This window comes from Larus michahellis, chromosome 23, assembly GCF_964199755.1.
Source record: "Larus michahellis chromosome 23, bLarMic1.1, whole genome shotgun sequence".
NCBI classification, from domain to species: domain Eukaryota; kingdom Metazoa; phylum Chordata; class Aves; order Charadriiformes; family Laridae; genus Larus; species Larus michahellis.
The window spans coordinates 1,017,286-1,040,874 of NC_133918.1; the positions used below are offsets into that span (position 1 = coordinate 1,017,286).

Consider the following 23,589-nt stretch of genomic DNA (forward strand, 5'->3'; position numbering starts at 1 on the left):
CCCCGCTACAGCAAGAAGAGCTCCCATTGGCTGCCCTGACCTGAGGAGGCGGGAACAACCGCACAGGAACCAATCACAAGGCTCCAGCGCTGCTGCGCGCCAGCCATTTTGTTTGTGGGCGCAGCCGCCATCCTTGTTGAGGGCGGCCATCTTGAAGGCGGCTCTCCTTCCTCAGGATAACCCACCCCCCCACCGCCCAGTGCTGGGGAATAACGGAGAAAAAGGGGAATAATAGAGAAAAGGGGAATAACGCTGAAAGGGGGAATAACGTCGGCTTAAACCCCGAGAGAGCCCTTGTGCGCCCCCCCACTCCCCCTACCCTGCTCCTGCCCCCCTCAGCCATGGGGGTCCCCAAGGCGCTGGGGGTCCCTCCCGGGCATGGAAGACACCAAGGGCGTTTATCCGAGGTTAGAGGTGCTTTGTTGTTTTTTTGTTTTTTTTTCTTTTTTTCTCTCCTTTTTCTCCTCCTTTAAAAAGTGCCATTTGTACATACTGACCTTACAAAAGCAGGTTAAAACCAAGGGCCCGGCCTCTGTGTCCCCCCCATGCTGGGAGTGACACCCACTCCCCCCCACCCCCAGCCGGCCCAGGGCCTTCTAGTGTTACACTTGTGCGAGCACAGGGTGACATCCTTCATGTGTCCCCAGCCAGAGCATGGGGGGGACAACGAGTCCAGTGCGAGGTGACGGGGAGACGGGGCCCAGGCGCCTCCTCCCCGCGCCGTCCCCTGCCGTGGGGGTCCCTCCAGGTGCAGACACCCGGCTGGCCCAGGACACGGGCCCTGCTCAGTTGATGGTGCCGCTGCGGCTCCTTCCCTCCATGCCGTCTGTCCCGCCGTAGGAGCTCTGTGCTCCGCTCAGCCCCTCCACGCAGAGGGCACCTGCAGGGACAGGAAGGGAGGGACGGGTCAGGAGCCATCACAGCTGCCGGGGTGGCCCACCACGCACTGGTCTGGACTTTCTGGACTCTCCTGCCACTGGCACCAGCGGCCCTAGCGCATCCCCAAGGCAGTGGTGTGTGTGGGGTCTCTCCTCTCCCCCCACCCCACAGCAAGACACAGCCACCCAGCAGGGCAGAGGCAGCTGCTGAGCGGGCACTGAGCACTGGTGCATCTGTCCCCCACCTGGCAAGGGGCACCCTGTCCCCCACATTGGGCTACCAGCACACAGAGCAGCCCCCCCCCCCCCCATCCCTCGGTGACCAAAAGGGTGCCAGAGACAGCATGGCCATGGCAGGGGTGGATCGGGTTCTCCTGCAGGGCACAGCAGGCAGGTGCAGCCCCCACCTCTGGGGCCAGGACCGGCAGAAGCGGGATGGTGGCCCTGTGCCATGAGGGTCTCCCCATGGGCAGGGCCATCAGCATCCCCGCAGCCAGCCCTGCCACGGAACCCCCTGCCAGAACAGGGCTCCCACCACCTCCCCACAGCCAGGGACATCTGGAAAGACACTTTTGCTTTAGCCCAGGCTGGCATGGGACACAGGGCTCCGAGCACCCCCAACCACTTGCTTGCCCCCCTGGTGCCCCCAGCCCCACTCACGGTAGCGGATACGGATGGGCCAGACCATGATGCAGCACAGAGAGGCGATGGCAGCAACGGCAACGCCTCCGGTGACCAACACCATCACCCAGTGGTAGAAGCTGACGCAGGCAGGGCAGCAGAGCTCGGTCCTGCAGGGAGAGGGCAGGGACGTGGCTTGGTGGCCAGGGACAGAGCATGGCCCAGTGCTGCCCAAGTGCCCTAGGGCTGCTGACTGGTGTCAGGACTGGTTCACACTGGGACACAAGGGAAAGGTCCAGGGCAAGGAGAGAGGGCAGCACCCTGGACATTGAGATCCCCAGCCCTTTCGTGTGTCACAGAGACTCAGCCCTTGTCCGGGGCCAGAAGAGGGCTCGAGGACGATTTAAGACACATCAGAGCTGGTTTCCACCCATGTTCCTCACTCCAAACTAGGGATATTTGCTGCCTAGCCTCCTGGCGATGTGGCTGGAGCTGCCACCAGGAGGATTCCCACCCCGCAGGGATGCTTACGGGCACGGGTGCAGGTTCTGGATCAACATCACAGCCAGGCCATTGGCCATCTTGTCCGTGAAGCTCATGGCGCCATAGACGAACGCGCCGCTGTGCTGCGAAGGGAGAAGAAACCTCATGGCCGCCTCGCCGAGGCCAGCGGGCGCCAGCAGCGAGAGCCTTGTGCCCTCTCATGGGCAGAGCCCATATTACAGCAGAGCCCGGGCACAGGGGACGGGGCTGCCTGCACCCCACAGCGCAGCCCCCTCGCAGGGGCCCCCGTCCCCCTGATCCCATGCTAGTGATCGCCCCAGCCCGCGGGCTCTGAGCCCTGCGGTGACAGCCCGGTCTTGGCCAGGAGGAGCAGACGTACCGTGTTGGTGCCGATGAGGTCTGCGGTCATGGAGAGGGAGGTGACCAGGATAGTGGCGGAGCCAGCGCCAAGCAGCACGGCCGCCCCGTAGATCTCCGCTCCCATCTGCCTGGCCAGTGTCACCCAGGAGGCAAAGGCCAAGATCACCAGGATGCCCACGAAGTAGGTCAGCTGCTCCAGGCCAGCATGGGGACAGGCAGAAGGAGAAGGGAGAGCTCAGACCCCGGCTTGGCTGACACCCAGCAAGGCAGGGGCGAGTGGGGAGGGCACGGGGGCCAGTTGCTGCCTAGGACCCGCGGGGGACAGCCCTGGCTCTCTCCCTGGTTTTAAACAAGGAGCCCCCAAACACCTCGCAGTGGTCCAGGCCGTTTTACAGCGTTGGCCACAGCCTAAGAGCTGAGCCCCCTGCAGAGCTGCAGGCGGGGTGCCTGCGCAGGGCGCGGGGACACCCAACTGGGAGGAGAGGTGGGGGCTTACTGGGGAACGGTGCTTGGTGCAGTGTGGAGGGGGATGCACTGGAGAGGCAGCCCCCTCCTGCTGGCACTGCAGACCCCCATGTCTGCCCAGGGTGGCTCAGCCAAACCCTCCCTCTGCCTCTCATGGGCGCCATGGGGCTCTGCCAGCCCGGGCAGGGCCGCAAAGGACAGGCTGACTCTGGACCAGCATCGCTTTCCCCAGGCTCAGAGGTGTGCAGGATTGGCGCACGTCCCCTCACTCTGCCCACCACCCGCACTGTCCCAGCAGTGGATGCTGCAGCAGGGGGCCATCTGCAGAGGATGTATGAGGAGTCATAGAATCATAGAATGGTTTGGGTTGGAAGGGACCTTAAAGATAACCCAGTTCCCCCCCAACCCTGCTCTGGGCAGGGACACCTCCCGCTAGACCAGGCTGCTCAAAGCCTCATCCAGCCTGGTCTTGAATCACAGACTGGTTTGGGTGGGAAAGAACATTAAAGCCCACCCAGTGGCACCCCCTGCCCTGGGCAGGGACACCTCCCACCAGCCCAGGTTGCTCCAAGCCCCGGCCAACCTGGCCTTGAACCCCTCCAGGGATGGGGCAGCCACAGCTTCTCTGGGCAACCTGGGCCAGGGGCTCACCACCCTCACAGCCAAGAATTTCTGCCTCAGATCTCACCTAAATCTCCCCTCTTCCAGTTGGAAGCCATTATCCCTCGTCCTATCACTACATGCCCTTGCAAAAAGTCCCTTTCCAGCTTTCCTGTAGGCCCCCTTCAGATACTGGAAAGCTGCTATAAGGTCTCCCCAGAGTCTCGTCTTCTCTTCTCCAGGCTGAACAACCCCAACTCTCTCAACCTGTCCTCATAGGAGAGGTGCTCTAACCCTCTGATCATCTTCATGGCCCTCCTCTCAACCTGCTCCAACAGTCCCTGCTCTCCAGCCAGGCTCAGATGTGCCGAGTGCTCTGCTCACTTGGGCGGTCAGGATTTGGCTCTTGGGCCTCTCCTTGGGTCTAACTCAAACCTCACCAGGCCCCCAGGACTCACATTTCGACCTATCCACTTATTCACAGGCTTCATGAGGAAGGAGGACAAGAAGCCACTGATGTACATCACCAGGGGGATGGTGGCGATGTATTTCTGCAAGAGACGAGGACAGGGAGAAGATGAGCTCCGGACCATGGGCACATGGCCCCTGCCCACACGACCTTGACGCGCAGGCAGGGACCTGCCCTGCACCCACCTTGGGTAGCAGCAGCGAGTTGGTCAGGTACATGGCGATGTAGGTCTGGGACAGGTTGACGATGAGCCTGGTGGACATGTAGAGCACCGCGACCTGTGAGGGGACAGAGACAGGGCAGCACCGCTCAGGGTGGTAGGGAAAGGCTGGCACCTTCCATGCTCAACACTGTCATGGCACAGATGCCCACCGGTGGTAGGTGGGTGCCCAGTACAGCCCATCCCTCCATCCGCACCTGCACCGGGGCACATCCCACTGCCAGAGGGTGCCCACAGCACCCAGGCAGGGCAGCAGCCCAGCACAGGCGCCACGAGCTCTGCCCGCAGCCGTACCTGGTAGAAGGCAGGCTCCAGCAGCCAGTCTTTCCAGATCAGCAGCGGGCTTGCGGGGCTCTTCGTCTCCTTCTGCAGCAGGGGCGTGCTCTCCTCCAGCTGGGGCAGTGAGCCCAGTGGGTACGGCTTCTCTTTGGTGCCCAGGTGGAAGATGAGGGAGAACACGGCCCCCAGCCCCACCACAATGAGGGACAGGTTCTGGGTGAGGCAGAGGGGATGAGCATAGCAGGGGTTGCCCTTTGCCTGCCCATCATCCACCCCCCCAGCAGTCTAGTGGATAAAGAGGGGTTCCCAAAAACCCGTGGAGAATGTGGCTCCTGCCCAGTGTGGTAGGTGAGATTTCAGGGCACTGCTATTTCACTCCCTAGTGCCTCCCCACTTGAGCCATAGAGTCACAGAATCATCTGGGTTGGAAGGGACCTTTCAGACCATCGAGTGCAACCATCAACCCAACACCGCCAAACCCACCACTGACCCATGTCCCTCAGCCCCACGTCTGCCCGGCTTTTCAATCCCTCCAGGGATGGCGACTCCACCACTGCCCTGGGCAGCCTGGTCCAGCGCTTGATAACACTTTTGGTGAAGAAGTTTTTCTTAATATCCATCCTAAACCTCCCCTGGGGCAACTGGAGGCCGTTTCCTCTTGTCCCATCGCCTGTTCCTTGGGAGAAGAGACCGACCCCCCCCCGGCTGCCCCCTCCTTTCAGAGAGCTGCAGAGAGCGAGAAGGTCTCCCCTCAGCCTCCTCTTCTCCAGGCTGAACCCCCCCAGCTCCCTCAGCCGCTCCTCACAGCACTTGTGCTCCAGACCCCGCACCAGCTCCGGTGCCCATCTCTGGACACGCTCCAGCACCTCGATGTCCCTCCTGTAGTGAGGGGCCCAAAACTGGACACAGCCCTCGAGGTGGGGCCTCACCAGTGCCGAGTACAGGGGGATGGTCACTGCCCCAGTCCTGCTGGCCACACTGTTCCTGATACAGGCCAGGATGCTGTTGGCCTCCTTGGCCACCTGGGCACACTGCTGGCTCATATGCCACGTAGGGAAGAGAGAACCTCAGGGATTGAGCCCTGCCACTTACCCGAAATATAGGGACATCCTGGATGCCTAGGTGCTCTGTGCGGTCAGGCTGGTCCACCTGGAAGTTCAGCAGGAGCCAGGCCAGGCCGTACACGGTGATATTGGCCATGACGGTAAAGGCATACCTGAGGGGAGAGAGCACCTCAGGGTGGTGCAGAGGGACGAGCACAGCTCCAGGCGTGGGCGAGGACACCTTGACTCAAGGCTGCCCTCCAAGCCAGACGTGCTACAGCCAGCTTTGCACCCCTGTGTCATTGCTCAGGTGACACCTCCGAGAGCACGCAGCATCTGGCCAGGCATTAGCCTTACTGGTACACCTCCCAGCATGCCCTATCCAAGCCTTGGGGCACAACTGGGAGGAAACTAAGATCCCTCCATGTCAGCCTGTCCATAGTCACATCACCCCAAGGATGCCCCGAGCTGCCCGGCCCGGTGCTCCCAGAGCCAGACCCCTTGGCCCCAGCACTGCCCCACACCCTCCCTGCCCGGCCATGCTATGGTCCCTGCTCGCCTGCTGGAAGGGGAATTTCCTCCCACCAGGGCAGATAACCAAGCCCTGCTCCACCTGACGGACACTCCTTCCCACAGCCTGATCCTGCCAGATACGCGGCGCTGAGCCGGGCTCTGCGCATGGAGCTGCACGTGCTGCCCAGCCTGGCCTTGGGGCCATCCCTACCAATGGGACAGCCCGCACAGGGCCATGCCCAGCTCTCCCGGGGACATCCAGGGAGAGGATTCCATTCCTCCCCTGTGAGCATCGCCTTCCAGCCCTGAAAGGAGAAGCGCCCCCAGCTCAGGGAAGTGCCCCACAGGCTGTGTCACCAACATCCCTGGCATCAGAACATTCCCTCCTGGTACCAAAGGGTTTGGGCCACCAACCCAGAAGACCAGTGTCACTTAAACACATCCTGCAGGACACCCACACGGCCCAGTCCTGGTCCTGCCGTACTGAGGGCTCACGTGTGCCATGGCATGCAGGGGACATAAGACCTGTGGCACCCAGGGACCTCTCGTCACACAAGCGATGGGACCCGGCACAGGCAGGGCTGCTCCCCTGGGTTCAGGGGACACCCAGGTCCAGCCGTGCTCACCTGAAAGCTGTGAGCTCAACCTTCTCATGGTCACTGGTCACCAGCTCGGGGATGAGGGACAGGTGGGAGATCTGTGTGGCTGCCCAGCCGAATTGGAAGATGATGATGAAGGGGAGGTAGTAGATGAAGGCTGCCCACTGCGGCGTGTTCTCCTTGCAACCCAGGCAGGGGTTGAAGATGAAGGGGAAGGACACAAGGACACAGGTGGTGCCTGGGAAGAGAGCGGAGTGGTGAGGGGCTGCACGGCCTGTTTCCCTGCGACCCCAACGGTCCCAGCCAGCTCAGACAGGGACGAACAGACACAGTCAGCCCTCTGCTAGGACAGGTCCCACCCCACAGGGCTGGGGAAGGAGGTGGACCCCTTCCCTCAGCCAGGTGAGACACATGGAGCTCCAGACCCCCCCCTCACCTCGTCCTGCACAGGGTGATGCCCTTCACTCTTGCACCCAGCAGCGAGACAGACACTTGTCAGCAGACTTTTGCCCAGTCAAGTTCACCCCTCAAAGTCCATCTCACACCTGCTCCGTCCTCCTCAAAACGCCACAGGACAGGCCTTAATGCAGCCACAACACACAGCCACCAAGGGCTTCTCTCCCATCTCCAGCCTGCAGATAACCAGCCCCAAGGACACACGCCACTCTGCCGCCTGCCGAGGGCGATAAGGCACCCCAAGGGCCAGGAGGGCTCCGGGCTGTCCCACAGGCACAGGGACAGCCCATCTGCCCCCTTGTCCCATCTCCCGTGGGGCTGGCAGAGGGACCCACGCTCCCTCCACGCTTGCAGAAGTCACCTGCAGACTGATGGCCAGGGACACCCCCAGTGCGATGCGGGGGGACAGGAGCAGATCTGCCCCCCACGCCAGGCTCTGAGCCATGGGAAGGTCCCGGCTGAGTCAGGGACAGCAGAGCCAGGCTCCTCCCTCTGTCGCAGCGTGACAGCGGGGACGCTGGCGTGGGGACGCCGGCATGGAGCAGGCAGGGACAGGCGGACTTCTCCCTCCCCTCTCACAAGGTTACGGAGCAAATCTGAGATGCTCCCGAGGCCCAGGCGCCAACACGAGACAGCCGGTGCCCTGGCCTGCGCGTCCCCAGCTCCACCGGGCGCTGCCAAAGAGCCACAGGAATCTGTTCCTACAACTGAGGGGAACCCGCAGACACTTTGCCAGGTCCCCAAGGACCTCTCTCCATGGGACTTTGCAAGATCCTCCTTCTCATGAGCGATTTCTCCTCCTGTCACTTGTGGATGGCAATTCCTCCTCCCTGTCTCTTCCACAGGGCACAGACACCCCAGCTGCTGGGGGGCCTGGGCAAAGCAGTTCTCCCTGGGCCAAGGGCAGGTAGCGACAATCCCAGCCCGGCTCAGATCCATCCCGAGCAAGGACCTCGGCAGGGTGCTGGGTGCTGCCCTGCACCGGCTCGCAGCCAGCTCTGGTGCCCCGGGAGCTCTCCAAGGACAGGGGACTGTTGGAGCGGGGCCAGAGGAGGCCCCGGAGATGCTGGGAGGGCTGGAGCCCCTCTGCTGGGAGGACAGGCTGAGAGAGCTGGGGGGGTTCAGCCTGGAGAAGAGAAGGCTCCGGGGAGACCTTCCAGCCCCTGCCAGTCCCTAAAGGGGCTCCAGGAAAGCTGGGGAGGGACTCTGGAGCAGGGAGGGGAGCCATGGGACGAGGGGGAAGGGTTTGAAACTGGAAGAGGGGGGATTGAGATGAGATGTGAGGCAGAAATTGTTTGCTGTGAGGGGGGTGAGCCCCTGGCCCAGGTTGCCCAGAGAAGCTGTGGCTGCCCCATCCCTGGAGGGGTTCAAGGCCAGGTTGGACGGGGCTTGGAGCAACCTGGGCTGGTGGGAGGTGTCCCTGCCCAGGGCAGGGGGTGCCACTGGGTGGGCTTTAAGGTCCCTTACAACCTAATCCAGTTTATGATTCTGTGACTTGGGCACATCGTGGTGTCTCTGGCCCAGACAAGCCACCTGGAGGGGAAGGGTCCAGGAAAGTTCAAACCAGACCAGACCTCCTTTGTTCCCTGTTACAGGGCTGTTGGTTTTAACCGAGCCCTGTCTGGAGGATCAGGGAGGCTCTGCCCCCTCCCCAGTGTCGGGCTCGGCAGCCCCCTAAGGGCTGCGAGGGACTGGCCCGGGTCCCCAGGGGAGCTGAGGCAGGAGCTCTGGGCCTCAGGCTGCTGCAGCCCCCACATCCGCCCACACACCCACCCACGAGCCATTGCCACCATCACACACCCAGTAGACTCCTGTCTCTCCCTCCTCCTCCTTATGGCCCCCAGGGACAGGCAGTGCCCCCCACCAGGGCCACCCCCATGGACCCGTGCTCCTCTGGACCGGGGCTGCGAGCTGCATCCTGACACCCGCCGTGTCCCCGGGTCTGCCCAAGCAAATGCGGCTTCACTGTGAGTCAGAGGGGTCCTGGGGACCCCTTGCTCTCCCAAGCGGGTGCCCCCCAAGACCACCCTGCCCATCCCCGCAGCACCCCTGGGCAGGCAGCAGAGGTCCAGGCTTTCATCTCCCAGCCCTGCGGGGCAGGATCAAGGGAACGTCAGGCTGCCGGGACACACGCCCCGGGCAGGGAATTTGGGACGGTGCTGCCAGACTGGCTCAGACCGGCAGCAAAGAGCTGCTCACTCTGCCCACCCCACTGCGGCAGGAATGCCCCCCCAGTAAAAGCCGGTGAGCAGCAGGCTGGCCTGAGAGGTGAGCCACCCAGGACCGCCGGCACTGGCAGCCCAGCGCCGCGGTGGGGAGATGCCACCGATAGCAACTCGTGGTATCTCTCCCCCACCGCCCTGAGACTGCGGTTTCACAACGTTTCCTCTGATCTGAGCACGAGTTGCCACCAGACGAGCCACCCCGTTCCCACACGAAGCATCTCACCGCAGCGTGACCGAGTGAGCCCAGAGCGGTACCGGCACAGCCGGTTCCAACGGGTTTGCTGGCCCCGCTTGGTCGCACCATGGTCAACACAGGAAGAACCCACACTCCAGCCGGGAAAACGCAGCCTTCTTCCGTGCCTCCAGCCGCCACCAGGCAGGGAGCTTTGCTCCCCGCCGCAGGGAGCGGAGCTGCCTGGAGCAGTGCAGCCCCTGTGCAAGCCGTGATTCAGGACTTCCCCTTCAGTGCATGCAGCTGGAGCAGACCTGCCCGGGGAGGGGGGGGGAAGCACACGGCCACTTCCCTAAATCTAGGGCGCAGATCTAGCTGACAGTGCAGCTGGGGGTGAAGCTGCCCCTTGCACCCCCAACAGCTCCCTGGCGTGCCAAACAAAACAGCAGGGAGAGCAGCCGCCATATCAGGCCATCGGTTGCATGAAGTGGTTGGCTGAGATAAATTCAGGATCAAGATAAGAGCACCCACGCTACAACCGTCCTCCCTCCGCCCAGGTCCACTCCAGGAGAGCTGCCACTCGGGCGTTACTGGGAGGAAGCATGGAGGGTCTTTATCTCTGGCTGTTGGTTGACGTTTCTTCACGCTAACTGCTCCATTCCCCCTCGCCAGGTCAGCAGGGACAGGACAAGCTCCTGCACCGGTTGTGGCACTGAGGACCCTTCTCCAGGTCACGCTGTCCCCTCAGACAGGGACCTCGACACAGGAGTCCCCACCAGCCCCTGCACTTCCTCGCATTTTTTGACCCCAGGGCACGACGCAAGATGAGCGCCTGGCAATAAGTCATGCCGGGATGGTGCCTCCTCTGCATCCCCACGGGTTCCTCACTCACCAGGCGCCGCTGCCTTCCCCTGCCGCGTCTGGGCAGCGCTGCCTGCAAACGCAGCACACGGGGCGGGCAAGGGCCCCGTGGCCACCCATGGGAACAACCGAGAGCTGCCCAGCCACAGGCAAGTCCCGGGTAAACCCCCGGGCTCTCGGGAAAGCCCAGATTTTTTTGTCGGTCTCGTTTTTGCTGTAGGCATAGAGCAGCCGAGCACACGGTTGTCACCCCAACTCAATGCCACCCCCACGCAGGGGGATGCAGGGACACCCTACAACCCCCCCGCCACTGCACGGGGATGGCCCGAGGGACAGCGGGGACCCCCGGGCTGTGAGCGCCCAGGCAGCACCCGCCGCTGCGGCACAGGCCGCCGGGAGGGGGACAGTGCCGAGGCAGGACGGAGACACCGTGGTGCCCGTTCCCCATCCAGGTTCAGCCATCCATGCCTGGGGGATCCCAGAGCACCCCGCAGTCCCCTACACATGGGGCACCCCTTCACCGCCATGGGGGATGCTGCCCCTCCATATGGGGCACCCCAGAAAGGCCCCTCCTGGTCTGCCCCCCTCCACACAGGGCACCCTGAGCTCATCTCCCCCCGCCCAGGGCACCACCGTCCCAGCCCTGATCCTACCTAGGGCTTCACCCTCCGTACAGGGCACCCAAGAGAGCCCCCCCAGGGCAGCCCCCCTTCCACAGGGGGGGCTGCTCCCTTCCACCCCAGGGCCCCAATTCTGCTCACCCCTGGGGCTGTCCCTCTCCATCTGGGGGGGGTGCCAGTCCCCACCTCACTGCCATGGGGGTTGTCGCAGGCAGGGGGCTCCAGGAAGGCTTCCTTGGGGTGACCCCCACCCCAGAAAAGCTCCCTCAGGGCCACCCATCTTCAGGGAGGCTTCCCTCCAGGCAGGGCACCCTGGTTCCCCCCTCATCCCCAGGACTCACCCCCCACCCCAGAAAGTCGCCCACAAGGCTGACCCCCCTCACTCAGGGTACCCCAAAAAGGCACCCTTGGCCCCGTTCCTCCCCCAGGACACCCCAAAAAGGAACGCCGGGCCGATACTGCATCCCAGAAAGGCTCCTCTGGGGCCACCCATCTCCACCCAGGGCACCCCAGCAAGGGTCCCCCGTTCCCCCCTCCCATCCAGGGCATCCCCAGGGCTGAACCCCACCCCAGAAAGCTGCCCCCGGGGCTGACCCCCATCACTCAGAGCACTCCAGAAAGGCACCCCCAGAGCTGAGCCCATATCCCAGAAAGGAACCCTGGGCTGATCCTGCACCCCAGAAAGACTCCCCTGGGGCCATCCCTCTCCACTCGGGACATCCCGGCAAGGCTCCCTGGTTGCCCCCTCCCATCCAGGGCATCCCAGAAAGGAATGCCACCCCAGAAAGTTTCCGCCGGGGCTGACCCCCGTCACTCAGAGCACTCCAGAAAGGCACGCCCAGAGCTGAGCCCATACCCCAGAAAGGAACCCCGGGCTGGTCCTGCACCCCAGAAAGACTCCCCTGGGGCCATCCCTCTCCACCCCGGACATCCCAGAAAGTCACTCCCGGGGCTGAGCCCCCCTCACTCCCCCTTTACACCCGGGGCACCCCAGAAAGGAATCCCGGGCTGATCCGGCGCCCCAGAAAGCCTCCCCCGGGGCCACCCATCTCCACCCAGGACACCCCAGCGCTGCCCCCCACCCCAGAGCACCCCCACAAACCACACACCCCCCTCGCCCCAGGCCCACTCCCCTCCCGCGTCCCCCCCAGCACCCACCGGCGAGGTGCCAGGACTTCCTCCGCCCGTAGCGGCCGCAGCCGGCGGAGCGGTCGGCCTCGTAGCCCAGGAGCGGGGTGCAGAGCCCGTCGGCCGCCTGCCCGGCCAGCAGCAGGGCGCCGGCCAGGCGGTGCCCGTAGCCCAGCACGGCGTGCAGGTAGAGCAGCAGATAGGTGAACCACAGCGAAGCGCACAGGTCGTTCAGAAAGTGCCCGGCCGCGAAGCTCAGCCGCCCCGGCAGCGACAGCCCCGCCGCCGCCGCCGCCGCCGCCCCCGCTCCCGCCAGCGGCTCCGCCATACCGCGCCGCCGCCGGCCCGCAGCGACAGCGACAGCGACAGCGCCGGCACCGGACGGGACGGGACGGGACGGGACGGGGCGGGGCTGCGCCGGGGCCCGGCCCCGCCGCTCCGGGGCTCCCCCGCCTCGGCCGGGGCTCCCCCCACCTTGGCCGGCACTGCCCCGCCTCCCGCCCCCGGGGGAGGATGCTCCGAGCGCCGGGGGGTGCTGAGGAGCGTCGGGGTAACGGGGTGAGGGCGCGGGGCGGGGGGGGGGGGAGCGCCGGTGCTCCTGGCGGTGGGCGCTGGAAACAGCGTGTGAGGGTACTGGGGCCGCTGGGAGGGACGCTGGGGTGACTGCTGGGGTCACGGGGGGCCCCCGCTTGGACGCATGCTGGGGATACTGGGAGCAGTGTGGAGGGAGTACTGGGGTCACTGGGATGCTGAGGTGTGGCACCATGGGGACCTCCCATTTGGGTGCATACTGGAGTCACCAGTGGCCAGTATGGGGGTACTGGGGTGACTGGGACCTCCTCTTCAGTAGGTATTGGGTGACTGGGACAGGTAGGAGCAGTACTGGGGTCACTCCGACTGCAGGGGGGGCGAACTGGGGTCAGTATGGAGGGACTGGGGTGACCGGGACCTCCTCTTGAGTAGGTACTGGGTGACTGGAACCAGCATGAGCAGTACAGGGGTCACTGGAACCCCTCTTGAGGGGTGTACTGGGGTCACTGGGATTCTGGGGTGACTACTGGGGTCATGGGGACCCTCCACTTGGGCACATGCTGGGGTCATTGGGAGCAGTTCGGGGAGAGTCCTGGGGGTCACTGGGACTCTGTGGTGGCTACTGGGGTTGTGGGGACCCCCCTGCTTGGGTAGGTACTAGGGAGCAGTAAGGGGGTACCGGGGTGACTGGGACCAATACAGGCAGTAATGGAGTCGCTGGGAGTAGTGGAGAGGGGAGTACTGGGGTCACTGGGACTCTGCGGTGACTACTGGCATCATGGGGGGACCATCCTGGGGTCATCCTGACCATCTCATACTGGGGCGATGGGACCAGTATGGGCAGCACTGGGGTCACTGGGAGCAGTATGGGCAGCACTGGGGTCGCTGGGAGCAGTGCGGGGGGGATGTGTCAGGGCCATTGGGACCCCCAGGGTGGGCGTTGGGACCACTGGGAGCCCAACCCCGTGGCGTACTGGGGTTGCTGGGAGCGGTGGGGGAGGGTAACTGGGGTCGCTGGGACCGCCCCGAGGTGGGCACTGGGGTTACTGGGAGCAATGGGATGATACCGGTGGGACTGGGGGCGCTGGGAGCGGCGAGGGTACACTGGGGCCACTGGGCCCCCCCCGAGGCCCCTCTCGGGGCTCGCCATCCTGGACGCCGGGGTGGGCGCTGGGGGCACCCGCCGTGGGTCGGCTGCGGTGGGCCCCATCCGTGTCGTTGCCCCTTTAAGGCGCCGCCATCCCGACAATACTGCTCCGTCCCCACGCCGATCGCTGATTGGCGGGCGGCGCGCCGCGCGCGCCGAACTCAACGTGCGCGCAAACGCCGCGCCGGCCGGCCCCGCCCCTCCCTCCGCCGCTCACCTCTGACGTGAACCCTTCCGGCCAATCCGCGCTCGGCGGCTCCCTCCACGGCTCGGCGCGAGCGGCCAATCGGGAGCGCCGAGGCGGGCTCCTACTTTGCATAATAATAGAGGGGCGTGGCCAGGTAAGGAAGAGCGGCGGAGGGGAGCGGGGAGGTGGGGGGTCCCGCGGGGGTGTGTGGGGACCCCGCCGGGGGGTAGCGGTGGGACCCCGCGGGACGGGGGTCGGGGGGGGCCCGAGCCCCTGGGCGGGGGGGAGGCCAAAGGCGGGGGTTGGCTGGGGAGGAGGCGCCGTTTGGGGGCGGGGGGGGGCTGGGGTGTCCTCACGGGGCGGAGCTCCCAGGGGTTGGGCGGGGGGGGCAGGTTAGGGGGCGGAGGGTGACCCCGGGGGGGGACAGAGCGGGGTGCGTGGGGGAGCCTGTTGGGGGGCAGCGGTGGGATCGCGGGGCGGGGGGGAGGCCTGTGGGGGTGGAGAGGCCAAAGGCAGAGGGTTGGGGAGGGGGATGGGGTGTCCCCATGGGGCAGAGCTTTGGGGGGTCTTGCGGGGGGGGGGGGAGGACAGGGGAACAGGAGGGACCCCCGCGGGAGGAACAGGGGTCGGGGGGGGACGGACACCCCCGGGCTCCCCCCTTGGAGCCCCGCAGCCCCCGGAGGGTGTGGTGCCAGCTCCGTCCCTGTCCTGCAGGCGCTGACCCAGTAGCCCCCGGACCCATGGCCCACAGCGCCAAGCAGCCGCCTGCCGCCATGCTGTAAGTGCCCGCCGCACCGTGCTCCGGGCCCCCCTGTCCTGTGGCTACCAGCCGCCCCATGTCACCCTGTCCCATACTAGGCCCCGGCCCTGCGTCCCTTGCCAAAGGGTGGCCGGTCTTGCCGTGCGGGCCTTGGGGGTCTTCTGCGTGTTTTGGGGACCCCCGTCTCCCACTCCCCTTATCACCTGCTTCGTTAGCTTCCACCTGGCTGTGCTGATTAGCGCAGGGAGCCCTGGTGTCGGAGAAGCATCTCGTGAAATTCAGACCAGCGAGGTCTTCGTCCACACCCGCACACGGCGAACCGCGTGCTGTCCCACACCAGCGTCGACCGCCGGCCCTCCCGGCACAGAGCCGAGAGTGCGGGGGCCGCGGTGCGGGGGCCGCGGCGACTCCGGGCTGGAGGGTGGCGCATGCCAGCGCCAACCAGCCAAGGGAGGTTCAGATAAGAGGAGGAATCTTGCCTGAAATAACTTTACTTTTTAAAGCATCCTTAGGCACGCGAGGAATCTGGACGGCGGGGGGGAGGCAGAGCTCTGGTGTCTGGTGGTGCAGGGCGTTAGTGTGTTCCCGGCCGTGGCGGCTGAGCGCGGTGATACTGTACAGGCATCACCGGGAATATTTCTGTTAGAGCTGATAAAGAAAGCCTAAGGCTGGCTGCTCCTGTGAGGAACCTCGGGGGTGGTTTTTTCTCCCAGAAGATGGAAGAAGAAGTGGTCTCACACTGTCCCGTAGGCTCTCGTGTGAGCGTGGGGGTGCAGGGCAGCTGGTTGGGCTCAGATCCCAATGGATCTTGTGCTGGGTACCCGCTCCATCCTCAAGGAGCAGCGTGGTTACAGAGGGCGTCCCTGGGGGCTTACAGAAAGGGCCCCCATCAAATTAATCACAAAGGTGGCTCGTACGGGTGATAACCTGGTAGTGGTATGTTGGGGTCTCTAGCGGAATTTGGGTTCGCACCAGGTATGTGATGTGACAAACGGGCGGGAGAAGCTCTGGGGTGCATCCTGGGTGGGGATCTGTCTGGCTTTTGGTGCACAGCGGCATTTTCTTTGTTGGGGCTTGTGCTTGGCCCTGGGCTGGTTACGGTGTCCGGTGACTCGGATGGAACCCAAGTGGGCACCATTTGCTGCAACTCTCGAGCCCTTTGTGGCTCCCCTCAAGAGGGGATCTGACCACGCTTTGCCAGTGGACACGCTCCGACGGAGCAGGAGCCGCGTCAGGGTCCAAAGGGTGCGAGCGGGACAGGCGATGGGATGGAGCTGGCTGGAGAAGGGGCTGGGGAGGGTCCCTGCGGTGGGGCTGTGTGTGCTCAGCCGGGGCAAGGAGGCTCTGCCAACCCGGGTGCTGGACCTGCGTCCCCTGCTGAATGATGCTGATCCCCACCGAGTTGGAGAGGGGGAGCTGGGGCTGCCAGCCCTGCGTTAGAGCCGCTCGGTGCGTCTCGGAGGTGGCTCGGTGCATCTTGGTGGCAGCAGGAACCTGATGGAGCGGTTGTGGCTGGAGCGGGTCGAGCCGGCGCCGGCGCCCTGCCCTCATCCTCTGCCTTGAGGGTTCTCCTTATCCCTGGCAGCACTCGTGCTGGGTGTGAGTGATGCTTCCAGGCGGTGCCCCTGGAGCCAGGATCCAAACCGCCGCGGCTCCTCCTCCCTTGCAGAGGAGGATCAGCTGGTTCGTGCTGCTTGGGACTCCTCACCGAGGTGTGCACGCAAGCCCTGGTGGCACACAGGAGTGTGACCGGCACTGTTACCTGCCCCCAAGAGCAGCACCAGTGGTTCCCAGCCCCCTTCCAAATGCCACTGAAAGGTCCCAGGGTTGTAAGTGGACCTTGGGGCAGCTTTTGTGTGCCCAGGACTGCCCTGCTCACCCGGTGCTGGGCTCTGCTTGAGCCCCGTCACTCACCTGTGACCTCCCCTCACAGAGGAACAGGAGCTCTGGGACTGGTAGCGAGTTTGGGGCTGTTTGGGTGGGCGGGAGCTGGGGGATCTGGCGAGCGTGAGGTTGTGCTGCTGGGGAATGTGTTGCCGTTGATCCCAGTGGTTTCCCAGCCCTTTCTGACGGGTACTCTCTGGCTGCAGACATGCCACGGGCAAAGCTCAGCATGGAAACTTCCTGGTGGCCATCAAGCAGGAGAAGGGAGAGTCGGCACGGACAAGCGGTGAGAAGCCGCACGGCGAGGAGGAGGTGAGCTCCGGTGCCTGCATCCTTCCCCACACAGTCCCCGGGAGCAGGGTCTGTGTTGCCCAGCCTGGGGCTGTCCCTCCACTCACCCTCCAGCAGCCCAGGCGCAGCCAGGAGAGCCCGTGGCTGCGGCCGTGACCTGAGGAAAGGCCCAGACCTTCCCTCGAGGGACAGGAGGCCCAGGCGGGTCCAGGCTGCTCCTGTGTCCTGCCAGCGCGATGGCGTCAGGCGCTCTGATCCGTGACGGGTTGTCCCTTTCCCTTCGCTGGGTGCCAGCCGGTGAAGAAGAGGGGCTGGCCCAAGGGCAAGAAGAGGAAGAAGATCCTTCCCAACGGCCCCAAAGCCCCTGTGACGGGCTACGTGCGTTTTCTGAATGAGCGGCGCGAGCAGATCCGCACGCAGCATCCTGACCTGCCCTTCCCAGAGATCACCAAGATGCTGGGGGCTGAGTGGAGCAAGCTGCAGCTTTCGGAGAAGCAGGTACCGGCCCCCAGGAGAGACCCACCCCCATCAGGGCTGGGCAGCGCCCTCCGGACCCTGCGCCCCAAACCCCTTTGCTCGCTGCCTGGCTGCAGCTCCACAGAGGGAGCTTATCCCACTAGTGGTGGGCTGGTGAGCAGGAGCTGGGCCTCGAATAGTGGGGAGGGGTCAGCAGCCCCCCCGGGGAGCCTGGGGCCGGGCCGGGCTGAGGACCCTCTGTGACCGTAGCGGTACCTGGACGAAGCGGAGCGAGAGAAACAGCAGTACATGAAGGAGCTGCGGGAATACCAGCAGTCAGAGGCCTACAAGATGTGCACAGAGAAGATCCAGGAGAAAAAGATCAAAAAAGGTGGGTTGTGGGAGCAGCGGCTGCCGGCGTCGCTGCCAGAGCCTCTGGGGGGGATGCTGGGCTGGCTCCTGGGGGTAACCTCCTTCCTCCTTTCCAGAGGATGCGGGCTCTGCGGCAGTGAACACCCTGCTGAACGGGCACCCACTCAAGGTAAGGCCCGGGCAGGTCTGCCTGTGTGGGGGGAAACTGAGGCACTGCAGGGTTCGGCCCGTGGGAACCACGCTGGCTGCAGGTTTGGGCAGAGGGAGACTCCTGGGTTGTGCTTCAAGGCCCCAGTTTCCCGTCGAAGCAGAGCCCGGAGTGGCAGGAGGCAGAGGGCAGCCGTCCTCCCTGTCTGCCCAGGCAGGGCCACCCCCCTGTCCCTGTGCCTCCTGTCCGTCCAGCCCCAAGGAGACAGGATCCCCTTCGGTGGGACCCTGCCTGATCCGTCCCCTCCTCTCCCCCAGGCCGGCGAGTGCAGCGACACCTTCTCCACCTTCGACGTGCCCATCTTCACGGAGGAGTTCTTGGACCAAAACAAAGGTGAGGGGCTGGGGGAGGGCTGCAGCAGGCGATGGTGCTGCAGGAGCAGCCTGCATCCCGCGGGGCAGGACCACGGTGGGCGCTGGGTGCGAGATCCAGGCTCTGAAAGGTCCCTGGACCTGGATAGAGGGGCTGGTGGCGCTGATGAGCCTCTTTGAAGAGTTGTGGCTGGGGAAGGGACTGGGTTTGGGATGAGGGAGAGAGTCAGAGGGACCACCCCTGACATCGCGCCATTCCCGGCAGCCCGGGAGGCCGAGCTGCGGCGCCTGCGGAAGATGAACACGGAGTTTGAGGAGCAGAACGCCATCCTGCAGAAGCACACGGAGAGCATGAACTGTGCCAAGGAGAAGCTGGAGCAGGAGCTGGCCCAGGAGGAGAGGCAGACCCTGGCCTTGCAGCAGCAGCTCCAGTCCGTGCGGCAGGCCCTCACCGCCAGCTTCGCCTCCCTCCCCATCCCCGGTGAGTTCGGGGCAGCCGTGGGGACCAGCCTGCTGCTGGGGCCTGGTGGCTGCGCAGAGACGCACCGGGGGGGTTAATAAACGCTTGTCTGCTGATGGGATGGGAGCCAGGGCACTTTGGGGGACTCTCCGGGGAGCCCAAGGATGTGACAGCCCCCTGTAACGGGGTAGGGCAGGCTGGAAACTGCCCTCTGGAGCCATGGTCACAGCTGTGCCCACAAACTCCTTTTGTTCCTGGGCCTGTGTCGACGCGGCTCTCTCCTGCTGCAGGAGATGGCACCTATTCTTCAGGGTCCCTTCCCCAGTCACCAGCTGGGTGGGGACTTGCTGGCCCTGCTAACTGGGCTTCTGTCTCGCAGGCACTGGGGAAACCCCCACGCTGAGCACTCTGGACTTCTACATGGCCAAACTGCACAGCGCCATCGAGAGCAACCCCCTGCAACATGAGAAACTGGTGGTGCGCATCAAGGAGATCCTGTCTCGGATAGCCAGGTGAGCCGGGCAGGGCTGGCCGGAGCCAGCGCACGAGGACCCTCGTGTCCCGGCCAGCACGGGTACCAGCTGGTCAGCCCGTGGCAGGGAGGGTGACAGGAGCCAAACAGGGACGGTGCGGGTAGAGAGGGGCTCAGGGCTGCACCAGGCAGTTGTGGGAGAGAGAAACCGACCCCCTGTAACTCAGCCTTGCTTTCCTCCCTCTTCAGCGAACACTTGTGAAGAGGACCAGTCCCCCCTGGAGCCCGGGGCCGGCCGGACCATGGCCCTGTCCCTTGGAGCTCATGCAAGGGACAGTCTCTGCTGGTGGTCCGGCTGCTTCCCCCTCCACCCCACGCACCTGGCTGGAGAAGTGAGCTGGGGGCCCCCCTCCCCAGCCCCGCTGCGCCCGGCTCCTGTGGCTGCAGCATCTCTGAGGACCTTGAGCCTTCCCGGGGACCAAGCGGTGACAGGGCTGAGAGCCGCCGGCCGGCCGCGGTGCTGGGCGAGGGGGTCAGCGGTGGGCGTGAGCGTCCCCCCTGCTCTCCCGTGAGCTCCCCAGCTCCTGCAGCTCCGTCTCGCTCCACCGGAGCCTCCCAGCTGTCTGAGGGCGGATGAGGTGCCTGTGGGTTACTGGAGGGAATCGGCGCCTTCCAGGGGCGGCTGTTAACCGGCCTGTGGTGGGAGGGAGGCAGCCGGGTGCCCTGGGAGCCCCTGGGGCTCAGCGCTGCCTCCCGGCCCCTAGATCAGCCCAGGGAGCCTCTTGGTCCCCTCTCCTGCAGCAGGTGAGGTGGCAGCTTTCTTCTGCTCGCCTCTTGCTTTATTTAATCTTCCCCCTTCCCCTTGCTGCTCCCCGATGGGTGCCTTCAGCCCCCTGCCTGTGTCACCCTGCCTGTCACCTCTCCTTCCCCACCCGCCTCTGGGACCAGGCAGGGCAGCTCCTGCCCTTTGCAGTGGTGAAGGCAAAAATAATCATGCAGGAGCCAGGAATGACCCCTTTTTTTCCCCGTGGTGGGGAGCCTGTGGGGCAGTGCACAGGTTTTCGGCTCCTGCCTCCCTGCCCGAGCCCCTCCTGCATCGTGGGACCACCGTGACGGCAGCCGCGTCCCGGCCGTGCTGTGCTGGGGTCGCCCGGCCCCGGGGCTGCCTGTCACTAATCTCAGACTGTGTAATTAGAGAGTGTCCTATTTTCTTACTAGCACTACGGTGATCTGGCCCTGGGTTTAACCCGGGGCTGGTGTGCGACCGCTCGTCTCTCGCCTGCAAGGTCTGTGCTCTGTAGATGAGTCTCCTGGTTGCCATCTCCCGGCGGCCACTTGGCTTGGGATGGAGATGGGAGCAAATAAATGTGGGAGAAAACAACCAGCCCGGGCTCCGTGTGTTTGTGCTCAGAGGCAGCTTCAGAGCCGCCCCCGGCCCTAATCCCGGGAGCTTTGGGGTGTTGTAGGGCGATGGCCCCGAGCTCATCTTTGCAGCCCCCAGTACCAGCCGGGGAGGGTGCGATGGAGCCGGCTCTGTACGGGCTGCTCTCCCACCTCCTCCAGCCTGCCCGGGGCCCTTCCTACATGGCAGAGCTCACCCGATCCCAGGTGGGTTACCTGTGCCGCGGGATCGGGTTCCCAGGCCCGGGGATCACCTTACGGCCGAGCCGGGAGCCGGCATCCATCTATAATTCAGCAGTGCCGGCAGCGGGATGCGGCGGGCGGGCAGGCGCGGCAGGCAGGTCCAGGAGGGCAGCCCCATGGAGAACGGCGTGGGGCAGGAGCCGGGGACCCCCGAGCTGCCCTCTGCCGAGGACATCCCGGCCCCCCGGCCCCCCCGTGTCCGCCCCAGGCTGGTGTTTCACACGCAGCTGGCCCACGGCAGCCCCACGGGGCGTATCGAGGGCTTCACCAACGTCAAGGAGCTCTACGCCAAAATCGCTGAGGTCTTCGGCATCTCGCCCACTGAGGTGAGGGGGCTGCGGCTGCCGGGGCGCGGGGAGGGGGCTTTGCACCCAAAGCGGGGGACACCAACCCCGTGACACCATCTGTGGCCACCCGTCCTGTGGGTCCCCAGCTGCTTGCAAATGCAGCCCCCAAAATGACCTGGAAAAGAGTGGTTTAATCTCAGGGCTGTCGCGTCTCCTCTGGGGAGCGGTTGGGTGGCTCTGTGCCTCGGTTCCCCCCCTGGCATGCAGGCAAGGAGCCGGGGCTACCTCTTCCCTGGCTGATGCCAGCGACCGCGTAGCCTGGAGCCCAGGGAAGGGCTCCCAGGGAGCGGGTCCCCGGGCAGGCTGGGTGTCCCCAGACCCCTCTGCTCCAGCAGCGCCCGGACCCGGCTGCCCACGGCCGGCACCTGCCCCGACAACCCGGATGCCCCCCGACCCTGCTGGGGCATCTCCAGCCCCTGATGAGGGGGTTCGCCGGGGCAGATCCTCTTTTGCACGCTCAACACGCACAAAGTGGACATGCAGAAGCTGCTGGGGGGACAGATCGGCCTGGAGGACTTCATCTTCGCCCACGTCCGGGGCGAGACGAAGGAGGTGGAGGTGACCAAGACGGAGGATGCGCTTGGCCTCACCATCACAGACAACGGGGCCGGCTACGCTTTCATCAAGGTGAATCCCCCCCCCAGCCCCGTGGGGTCACGCTGGGGCTGGGGGCAGCTGTGGGAGCGGTGGCCCCGCAGGGTGGTGTCCCCTGCTGCCACCCCATCCCTGGGACCGTGCTCCTTCCCTGACTCCCCTCCCACCAGTGTGTCCCTCCCCGCCCCAGGCCCACGCTGGCCCTGGGGGTCACCCCCACCATGTGCAGTTTTGAGCGGGGGGGACACCCTCCCTGCCTGACCCAGTTGCTGAAGGACACGGGACCACGGAGGTGCTTTTGTGCCGGGTTGGGGGGGGCTATGTCTATCTGTCTTTCCCGTGGTGCCACCTTGTCGTTGTGTGTTGTCCCCCCCCCGCCATCCCCTTCCGCGGTCCCCAGAGAATCAAGGAGGGCAGCATCATCAACCGCATCCGGACGGTGTGCGTGGGGGACAGCATCGAGGCCATCAATGACCACGCCATCGTGGGCTGCCGGCACTACGAGGTGGCCCGGATGCTGCGGGAGCTGCCCCGGGCTCAGCCCTTCACCCTCCGCCTGGTGCAGCCCAAAAAGGCCTTCGGTGAGTCTTGGTGGGGGGGGGGTCCCGTCCCCTTGCCCTGGGGATGGGGGACCCCTGGGAGGGGCATGGGGAGGCCGATCCCCCCTGCCCCCCCTGTCCTGCAGCTCCCCCCAGGGTCTGCTACCCTGCTACCCACGTACCCCACAGACTCGCAGCACCCCTGTATGGGGCGCACCTTTGGGGAGGGGGGGGGAACGGGGGTCCCCACGCCTGCTTGTCCTCCCCATGGGCACCCCAGCTCCTCTGTGTGCGCTGGCATGAGCATCCTGTAGCTGTCTGCACCCCCCCACACTCCCCGCGCCCATGGGTGTCCCTTATGCCCATGCTGCCCCCAAGCACCCCCTCCCCACGCATGGCTCAGCCTGCGGTGCCCCCCCCGCCTCGGGGTGCTGGGACATGGGTGGGCTGGGTGACGGCCGGGGTGGGGGCAGCGAGGGGCAGGAGGGTGCCAGGCCCTGCCTGTGCCCTCACCCCCCCCCAACTCTCCCCCCTTTCCCCCCCCCGCCCATCCTGGGGTGCAGACATGATCGGGCAGAGGACGCGGAGCAGCAAGTCCCCGGGCGAGGGCAGAGTGACCAGTGGGAAGGAAACGCTGCGGCTGCGGGCGCAGGGCCCGGCCACGCTGGAGGAGGGGGTAAGACACCCCCCCGCCTCCAGACCCCGAAACCCACCCCCCAACCCTGAGCCCACATCCACACACACCGTGACCGGGGTGGCGATGAGCATCCCCACGCCCTGGGTGAACCCTATGGCGGGGGGAGGGGGGTGTTGCTGGGTGCCCACGCGTGCAGCACCCATGGGCATGGCCTTGTGGGAGTGGGGCGGAGGGGGGTGTCCCTGAGCTGTGCCCCCACCTCCTGGCACCCACCCGCTGGGCCTCTCGCCCCCAGCCCAGCCCCTTCGAGGAAGAAGCCGCCCGCCGGGTGGACGACCTGCTGGAGAGCTACATGGGCATCCGCGACAGCGAGCTAGGTGAGCGGGCAGGGGGGGACGGGGGGGGCCCTCCCCGGACCTCCACTCGCCACTGACCCGGCCTCCCCTCTTCCCCAGCCTCGACGATGGTGGAGGCGGCCAAGGAGAGCCCCGGCGCGGCCCAGCTCGCCCGCGGCTTGGACTCGGTGCTGGGCGAGTTTGCCTTCCCCCAGGAGTTCGTGGCCGAGGTGTGGGCAGCCGTCTGCCACCCCGAGGCAGGGCAGGAGTAGCTGGGGGGGGGGGGTGGGGGGGTGGCGGTGGGGCCCCTTGTCTGCATCCCCTCCCTACGTCCCCACCTGGGGCTGGAGGTGCTGCTGGGGGGTCCCCATCCTGCCCCCTCATTGCACCCAGGTGTGTCC

The 23,589-nt window shown here is 65.5% G+C and overlaps 3 protein-coding genes across 9 annotated transcripts; 2 read left to right on the forward strand and 1 right to left on the reverse strand.

The window, feature by feature from the left end:
* Positions 1 to 264: 264 nt before the first annotated feature.
* Positions 265 to 12,478, reverse strand: MFSD12 (major facilitator superfamily domain containing 12). 2 transcript variants are annotated; one of them, XM_074565556.1, is made up of 10 exons: positions 12,044 to 12,368; positions 6,579 to 6,789; positions 5,489 to 5,612; positions 4,412 to 4,609; positions 4,083 to 4,175; positions 3,887 to 3,979; positions 2,383 to 2,553; positions 2,031 to 2,125; positions 1,539 to 1,669; positions 267 to 880 (listed from the first exon to the last, which is right to left on the reverse strand). In XM_074565556.1, exons 1-10 carry the CDS (start codon positions 12,339 to 12,341, stop codon positions 786 to 788), a joined length of 1,509 nt encoding a protein of 502 aa, XP_074421657.1. In that variant the 5' UTR covers positions 12,342 to 12,368; the 3' UTR covers positions 267 to 785. The 2 variants fall into 2 exon arrangements, with proteins under 2 accessions (XP_074421658.1, XP_074421657.1); XM_074565557.1 differs by lacking the exon at positions 3,887 to 3,979 and having other exon boundaries at positions 265 to 880; positions 12,044 to 12,478.
* HMG20B (high mobility group 20B) lies at positions 12,095 to 20,473 on the forward strand. Of its 6 annotated transcripts, XR_012584459.1 has the most exons (12): positions 12,434 to 12,571; positions 13,776 to 14,032; positions 14,593 to 14,656; positions 16,729 to 16,834; positions 17,108 to 17,311; positions 17,540 to 17,660; positions 17,758 to 17,810; positions 18,107 to 18,182; positions 18,426 to 18,641; positions 19,000 to 19,132; positions 19,342 to 19,791; positions 19,857 to 20,473. XR_012584459.1 is itself a non-coding variant. In XM_074565561.1 (11 exons), exons 3-11 carry the CDS (start codon positions 14,619 to 14,621, stop codon positions 19,352 to 19,354), a joined length of 960 nt encoding a protein of 319 aa, XP_074421662.1. In that variant the 5' UTR covers positions 12,095 to 12,200; positions 13,776 to 14,032; positions 14,593 to 14,618; the 3' UTR covers positions 19,355 to 20,473. The 6 variants fall into 6 exon arrangements, 5 of the variants coding, with proteins under 5 accessions (XP_074421662.1, XP_074421659.1, XP_074421660.1 ...); XM_074565561.1 differs by lacking the exon at positions 12,434 to 12,571 and adding an exon at positions 12,095 to 12,200 and having other exon boundaries at positions 19,342 to 20,473; XM_074565558.1 differs by having other exon boundaries at positions 19,342 to 20,473.
* A 331-nt stretch (positions 20,474 to 20,804) lies between these two features.
* Positions 20,805 to 23,460, forward strand: GIPC3 (GIPC PDZ domain containing family member 3). The gene is made up of 6 exons (XM_074565563.1): positions 20,805 to 21,062; positions 21,525 to 21,710; positions 22,078 to 22,258; positions 22,780 to 22,892; positions 23,149 to 23,230; positions 23,309 to 23,460. Exons 1-6 carry the CDS (start codon positions 20,805 to 20,807, stop codon positions 23,458 to 23,460), a joined length of 972 nt encoding a protein of 323 aa, XP_074421664.1.
* The last annotated feature ends 129 nt before the right edge of the window (positions 23,461 to 23,589 follow it).

Excerpts from the sequence above, each read along its gene's own strand:
- MFSD12 (XM_074565556.1), bottom strand. The coding sequence starts at position 12,341 with ATGGCGGAGCCGCTGGCGGGAGCGGGGGCGGCGGCGGCGGCGGCGGCG. Across the intron at positions 4,610-5,488 it reads AGGATGTCCCTATATTTCGG|AACCTGTCCCTCATTGTGGT; the intron begins GTAAGTGGCAGG and ends TGCCTCACCCAG. Across the intron at positions 1,670-2,030 it reads CAGAACCTGCACCCGTGCCC|GACCGAGCTCTGCTGCCCTG; the intron begins GTAAGCATCCCT and ends CTCTCCCTGCAG.
- HMG20B (XM_074565561.1), top strand. The coding sequence starts at position 14,619 with ATGGCCCACAGCGCCAAGCAGCCGCCTGCCGCCATGCT. Across the intron at positions 16,835-17,107 it reads AGCCGCACGGCGAGGAGGAG|CCGGTGAAGAAGAGGGGCTG; the intron begins GTGAGCTCCGGT and ends GCTGGGTGCCAG. Across the intron at positions 18,183-18,425 it reads GTTCTTGGACCAAAACAAAG|CCCGGGAGGCCGAGCTGCGG; the intron begins GTGAGGGGCTGG and ends CATTCCCGGCAG.
- GIPC3 (XM_074565563.1), top strand. The coding sequence starts at position 20,805 with ATGCGGCGGGCGGGCAGGCGCGGCAGGCAGGTCCAGGAGGGCAGCCCC. Across the intron at positions 21,063-21,524 it reads TCGGCATCTCGCCCACTGAG|ATCCTCTTTTGCACGCTCAA; the intron begins GTGAGGGGGCTG and ends TCGCCGGGGCAG. Across the intron at positions 21,711-22,077 it reads CCGGCTACGCTTTCATCAAG|AGAATCAAGGAGGGCAGCAT; the intron begins GTGAATCCCCCC and ends CGCGGTCCCCAG.